This window comes from Oenanthe melanoleuca, chromosome 5, assembly GCF_029582105.1.
Source record: "Oenanthe melanoleuca isolate GR-GAL-2019-014 chromosome 5, OMel1.0, whole genome shotgun sequence".
NCBI classification, from domain to species: domain Eukaryota; kingdom Metazoa; phylum Chordata; class Aves; order Passeriformes; family Muscicapidae; genus Oenanthe; species Oenanthe melanoleuca.
In genome coordinates, this window is record NC_079339.1 from 24,095,423 (window position 1) to 24,102,374 (window position 6,952).

Below are 6,952 nucleotides of genomic sequence, written 5' to 3' on the forward strand. Positions count from 1 at the left end.
GGCTGGCGGGGCGGCCCCGGAAGCGGCGCGGCGGCGGCGCCATGGCGGCGGTGGCGGCAGCCTCGGCCCGCGCCCGCGGAGCCGGCCCGCTGTGGCGGCTGCGCCTGCTGTGCCAGCGCTACCAGGACTACGTGAGGCGGCACCCGGCCGCCACGGCCCAGCTGGAGGGCACCGTGCGGGGGCTCTCCTACCTGCTGCCAGGTGCGGGGAGCCGGGCGAACCTCCGTCCGTCCGGCCGGGGTCTGGGCCGGGGGGAGCGGGGGCTCCCGCGGCTCCGGGCGCTCGCTGTAGCCGCTCTCTCTCTTCCCTTCGCAGGTCGCTTCTCGGACTCGCACGCGCTGTCGGAGCTGGGTAGGTGGCAGCGGGTCGGGCCGGTGCTGTGTCCTTGCCCGGTGCAGCGGGTCCTGCTCCCCGGACCCTGCTTTCGTCCATGGCTGGCTGCATTCTCGGGCAGCTCCTGGGAGGAGTCTGCACATCTTGCTGCTCTCCTTCCCTCGTTCCCTGTCGGGGACAGAGGCAGCAGGGCCGGTTTGGCTTGCTTTCTGTGCATCCATTCTGCGTTGTTCTCTTCCTTTTCCAGTGTACTCTGCCTCCAACCTCCTAGTGCTGTTAAACGACTGGATTCTCCGAAAGGACCTGCAGCAAAGCCTGCCAGTGGTAAGGCTGGAGTGTGTGGGAGGAGGATTTGGGACACATGCTTTCCTCCTTGCAGGAGCTTTCAGGGAGTATCTGTAGAAACTTAACAGGTCTTTGCTGTGACCTCTCTTTGCGGTCAGGTATGGAGAAGCCAGAGGCAACCTCTGAATGCAAGTAGAACAGCAGCCCTGTCCCGTAGCTCCTGGCTTGGAGGCGTGGCCGGAGCACTTCCTGGACCACAGAAATCAGGCCCTGACTTGCAGCAGAAGCTCCACAGGCTTTTTTGAGAAGCTCAGAACTTGAGCTAGGTAGAGGTGTTGATGAATAAACCACTGCTGTTTACACAGTAGTGCCTCTGGAGCACTGAAGCTCAGATTCCATCTGTCAGACTCTTCCTTTGCATATTGTATTGAGTAAATCAGATATAAGCGCCTTGCTACTATGTCTCTCTTGCATGAGCCCCAGGCTGGCTCCCTGCATTGTTAAACCCTTTGGAGAATGGGGAAGAGGTTGGCTTTTTACAGACAAGGCTATTCTGTTACAAACCTGCCCAATGTGTGGGTTGGGTGTTGGCAGCTCCCTGAAGGGAGCATCAAATGTGTAACAGAAATTCAGAAGACTTGCTTCTCTGGTTATAGTTGGATAGAATTTTCAACTGTATTGTGTTTATTGATGCTTTTCAGTGGATCAAACTCTGTGGTTGGCAGCAGTAGTAAGTTCCCATGGGGAGAGCAGAGACTAGACTGGAAGAGCACTGTTGGGGTTCGTGCCTGAAATCTAGACTGATGCTGACTTTCAGCTGACTTTCACTCTGGTGGGGCTGTGACTCTGGGTCCTCTTCCCTCTACTTCAAGCACACTCCCAGAGAGGAGGTTGTCTTGTGACTCCACTCTGGGATGAGGAGAAAGGGACAGTTTTGCTGTGGAGCTCAGGCACAATGCCACAACCCAGGAGGCTATCCTGCTGAGTCAGTTGGAGTAGAGGCAATATAAAACATGTATGTGATGTTCTCCCTGTTTTTGGAGTAGTAACTCCATGTGATACTGTGATGTCTCGTGCCCCTGCCTGGAGGTAGATAAGTGGTCTTGTGTGTAGACTCCAGCCTCAGTGAAGACATTGCTTTTTTTTCTGGAGCTGTGACTTCCAAGGCCATCTGGTGCTTACTTCTGAGGGTCCCACCAGACAGGGCTGTGCTTCTGCCCTCTTTAACTCCCGAGCAGAACCTGCATCCTGTCCCCCTCCTCCCCTCTGTGTTTTGCAGTCGCTGCCCCAGCAGAAGCTGCTGACCTGGCTGAGTGTGCTAGAATGCGTGGAGGTCTTTGCAGAGATGGGGACAGCCAGGGTGTGGGGGGAGATGGGCCGGTGGACCATCATTGTCCTCATCCAGCTGGCTAAGTAAGTGCTGCGGGCAGAGGGGAAGGGGCAGCGTGCGCTCGGAAAGGGGACCTGGAGGGCACTCCATAGTACCCCGGAAAAAATCCCACACAGGACTGAGCTGCCAGTCCCTGAGGCTGGGGGAATTTGGAGCCTCATGGTGTACTGGATTCTGTGCCACACTTACACCTCTCACCTTGCCAGTTGCTCTGAGGAGACCTAAGTGTTTCCCTCTTCTGTGGAAGCCATCTCTCCAGTGTAACAGAACCCAAATCCATAGTCAGGTATTGAAGACTTCCATATGTCTGTTCACAGAGCCATCCTTCGTCTCCTGCTCCTGCTGTGGTACAAAGCTGGCATCCAGATGTCTCCTCCCATTGTGCCACTGAACAGGGAGAAGCAACAGCCTCTCCACCCTCAAGGTGAGCCCATGGTGTTGTCATCATTGGCTTGGTGCCTTGCTGAGCCACATGTCTTGTCCTGCTAGAATTACTCGTCAGAGCAGTGGGTTGTGCAGCACATGGAACCATAAGGTGTCTGTACTCTGATGAACTTTCCACCCTTTGCAGAGGACGAGTTAATTTAGTGGCAGGGTTGTCCTACTATCTGGAAGGAGGGGATGGAGAAGTCAAAACTGAAAGTTTCTGTCTGAGTCAGGCTGCACATGCTGTAGCCTGATGATGAGGAAAGAGGCCCTAGACCTGGGCAATGTCAGGCAGCAATTCAATGCATTGCTTTGAAGCCTGACCCCTGTGGCTGTTTTCTTCTGCAGGCATGGAAGACAGCTCCTCAGGGAAGGATCAGACCTATGTTGGCAGGCGTTCCAGCCGTGTTGTGCGCTCTCTACAGAGCAGTAAGTAACTGTGCCTGTTTTTCAGCCTGAGCAGTTCCTGCTCTGTGCCTTCATGGATGATATGAGTGTGAGCAGTAAAGGGTAGAACCTTGTATTGGGACATATCTTGCCACTCACTGGGTCCACTGTGGGTAGGTGGGGGTGTCAAAGCAACCAGAGACGTGCTGCAAGGCTTAGCACTTAAACTGTGCTTTCCCAAGTGAGCTGTGCAACAGAGAGCTCTTCATCATGGTTATGCTTTGAGGAGTACAGATCTTACAAGTACCTCTTCAAGCTTTCCTGTTTCACACCTTCACAGTGCAGAAAGCAGGGACACAGGAAGGTGTCCTGTTTTGGGCTGGGATAGAATTGGTTTTCTTCCTAGTGGCTTGTACAGTGCTTATTTTGGGTTTAGTATGAGAGTAATGTTGATGACATTATTATGACTGATATTGTAGGTTGTTGAGAAGTAGCGGTTACTCTAAGTCAAGGACTTTTCAGTTTCCTGGGTTCTGCTAGTGAGGAGATGCACAAAAAGCTGGGAGGGAGCATAGTCAGGATGGATGACCTGAACTGGCCAAAGGGATCTTCCATAGACCATAGAGAGTCATGCCCACTGTATAAACTGAGGGAATGTGGGAGTGGCCAGTCTCTGGGAATGGGATGGGCATCAGTCTTGGGATGGTGAGTGGTTGTACATCACTTGTGTTTCTTGGGTTTTGTTATCTTCCTTCTCTTTACCGTTATTGTTACTATTCTTGTTTTTTATTTTTATTTCAGCTGTTAAACTGTTCTATGTAAATGCAGTTTTACCTTTTTCTGATTCTTCTCACCATCCAACCAGCTGGCGGGACGAAGGGCTCCAGGGCCATGTGCAGTGAACTAGCAGACATGTAATTTCCAGCTGGGACATAGCTTTTGTTTGTGTTTATTTGTGTTATTAACCAGACCTGCTTGTTTCAGCCCCATCCCTGCAGTCACGGCACTGGGGGTCCCCCCAGCAGAGGGAGGAGTCGCAGAGCCGAAGAGCGGAGGAGATGAACCAGCCTCCCACTCCTCTGGGTCTCCAGGAAACCATCGCAGAATCCATCTACATCACCCGCCCCCTGCTCCACCGTATCCTGCCCTTGTCCGTGCGGGCTCCCGCGGCTCCCGGGTGCCAGCAGAGGGTGCTGCGGGCTCGACCGGAGCAGGGCAGTGCCTCGCCCGCTCCGCTCCCTGCGCGCTCCTTGGGCAGGGGACTTTTCCCTGTCTGACACTTCGGTGCCTGGCCTCAGCCGCTGCAGCTGTGGGTGCAAGTCCTCCAGCCCTTTTCCCCGGGCCCCCGGCCCTGCCTTAGGGTGTGTTCACCTGCACTTAGCAGAGCTTTGTGGATATGCAGGAGATCACTTCTCTGTGTGCCTCTTGTTAGGAATTTCTCATATTTTAATTCCTTGACTGTGTGTTCCTAGTATTGAGTTTAGGAGTATGGGGCCAGAGATCATGGAAGCCCTGGCTCCTCTCGGCAGTCCTGGACATCTCAAGGTGAGTCTGATGAAGAGTCTTTCTTGATGCTTGGATTGGTGGTGGCTGGGCATCAGACTTCCCCATTCCCCAGTCCTGGGCAGGCCCTACTGAGAGAAATATGCACTGTGGCTGGTCTTTAGCTTAGAGATTGACACATCTTCTACAACACTTACAGCGCTCTCTGTTTTGAGCTGGTGCGGACTGCTCTGCGTGGAGCTGAGAGTGGAGGGCTTTAGAAACCCATTTTCTTTTCCCTGCTGGCTGCTTTTGCTGTGACTTAGCTCTCTGCCTTCGTCCTTCCAGTCTGAGTTTGCTGAGTGATCTGAAGGACCTGAACAGGCGAGAGCGGGCGGAGCTGAGGCGACGAACCATCCTGCTGCTGTACTACCTGCTGAGATCTCCTTTCTATGACCGATACTCAGAGTAAGGGACCCTTGCTGGGCTTTTGCTGAAAATTTCCCTTTTCAGTGAAATAGCATCAGGGGACTGGGTGAGTAGATCTGAAGATGTATAGGTGCCTCTGACCAGGTTAATCTGAGCCCTTGTGTAACAGCTGCCATTGCTGTTAGTGTGTTCAACAGCTGGGGCAGGAGATGTCCAGCTGAACTTGTTTATACTCTCTCCCTTTCTAGGGGCAGGATCCTCCTCCTTCTGCGCTTGTTGGCTGATTATGTGCCTGGAGTTGGCTTCATCACACGTAAGTGGGTCTCACTGTTATATCCCCGTTTCTGTGTGGTGAAGAAAAATGAGGGCTGTTTGGAACATTTGTCAATTGGTTTCCAATCCAAGGAAGGAATTGGGAAGTCCCTAGAGAGGGTAGCACTAGAGCACCCTGTGTTGATGCTTGACTAATTTTTAAACGCTGAAGGAAAAGGTAATTTATTCCTGGCTTGATGACAGTCGTAAACCTCTGTGTGCCCTGAGGCTGCAGAGCTTGTGTCTGCCACCTAGGCCTGTTCTGGGCGTCCTTTCTGCACCTCAGCTCGGAAACCAGGGCCCCAACTTTGCAGCCCTGTTCTGAACTCTTCTGTGATCCCTAATCTGCAGTGTGGACATGAGGAGTAAATGGGTGCCTGGAAGTATTGAGCCAGGCAGAAACTGACTGTAAATCGAAGGGCTGAACCAGGTCTTGTGTTCTAGTTCTTCACCAGAGGATCCCTTTATTATAGGCCAGCATTTCATTTTCCCCCACTCTTCCGCTGATGATGTTAATCCTTTTGTGGAGTGATTCATGGCAGTGATGTGACATTACATCAGCCTGGCATCATGGGATTGCCCTTTCTTTGGGGAGGTCACAAAGCTGGCTAGCTCAGGAGCCACTTCCTCCAGTTAGTGATTTCAGAGAGGCTTTGGAGCCTGCATTAAGCCCTGTGCAACGTAAGCATTTTCACTCTACAGCAGATGGTTCTGTGTTTGCACCTGCTCACTATTGCTGAGTTATCTTCCTTCTTCCTGTCACAGCAGTGTTCTCGTGATTCCCTGCATGTGGGTTTTCCCCTTGCACATTGTAGACCCCCTTTCCCACTGGAGTTCGAACATGTCAGCTCTGAAGGAGTGCTTGGTGTCTCACACCATGGTGTGCTGACCATGTTTCACGCCCCTCTTGGTCCTGCTCTGATCTCTGGCACCACATTGCAGTGTTGCCTTACATCTTGGTAAAAGTAACTGTTCTATTCTTGGGTTCATCTGTGTTGTCTAAGTGGAGATTTGGGGTTTGAGAAGTGGGGATATACCCCATAGACACACAGCTTTAAATTATTGCCTTTCTACACGTATGATCCCTCTGTTCTCTTGTTTCAGGGCCACTGATGGATTACTTGCCTGCTTGGCAGAAAATCTATTTCTATAACTGGGGCTGATAAGAAGATGATTACCCTCTGCTAAAATCATGGCTGGACATTCCTAAGGAGTGCAAGCAGACTGGGGGAGGGATGTTGATAATGTCTAATTTTCAGTTAAATCATAAATGAGAAGCTCCTGTTCTGCAGAGCAGGGAGGGGTTGTATGTGATTTTTTTAACAGATCTAGGCATGAATGATGGACACTAAACGTGTGGGAAGACCCTGGCCACCTCTTTCTCTGGACCATTCTGTGGCTGCAGTGATGGTTGATGAGGCAACCTCTTTTTTGAAGCACTTGATTTTTCTTCTTTTGTACAGCTGTGCTATAATAAAGCCAGGCAGCGTAGGGGTTTTTTGGAGAGCACTGTCTCACAGGTCAAGGCACTGAGGTTGACCCACAACCTGCTTGTGTTGGCCAGGCCTAGCCCATCTGCTTGGAGCTGATTTGTCTGTCAAATAAACTGACTGAATGGCGAGAACTGAGCTGAAGAGCCTCTGCCTCTTTGCATGAGATCCCTTGTCTCTGGTTGCCAGCAGGTCTCTCTTTGTCAGAGAGAGCAGCTTTTGCAGTTGTCTGCCCTGGGATACTCTGTCCCTTAGCAGCCTTTTGCTGTGGCCTCTGTCAGTCAGGGCTCCACATGTTGCTCAGCTGATGACTATAGCCTCTGTAATTCCCAATGCCTGCCTCAGCCCCCAGAGTCCTGGGGCACCCCCGGGGGTACACAGCTGCAGTGTGCTGCTTTCCTAGCACCTAAAGTGTGTA

At 52.1% G+C, this 6,952-nt stretch overlaps 1 protein-coding gene across 1 annotated transcript; it reads left to right on the top strand.

Moving 5' to 3' along the window:
- The first annotated feature begins 13 nt into the window (after positions 1-13).
- Positions 14-6,672, top strand: PEX16 (peroxisomal biogenesis factor 16). Its single transcript, XM_056494057.1, has 11 exons — positions 14-201; positions 316-351; positions 581-657; positions 1,898-2,031; positions 2,326-2,432; positions 2,783-2,863; positions 3,806-3,958; positions 4,294-4,366; positions 4,652-4,771; positions 4,981-5,045; positions 6,149-6,672. The coding sequence occupies exons 1-11, from the start codon at positions 42-44 to the stop codon at positions 6,205-6,207; spliced, it is 1,065 nt and encodes a 354-aa protein (XP_056350032.1). The 5' UTR covers positions 14-41; the 3' UTR covers positions 6,208-6,672.
- The last annotated feature ends 280 nt before the right edge of the window (positions 6,673-6,952 follow it).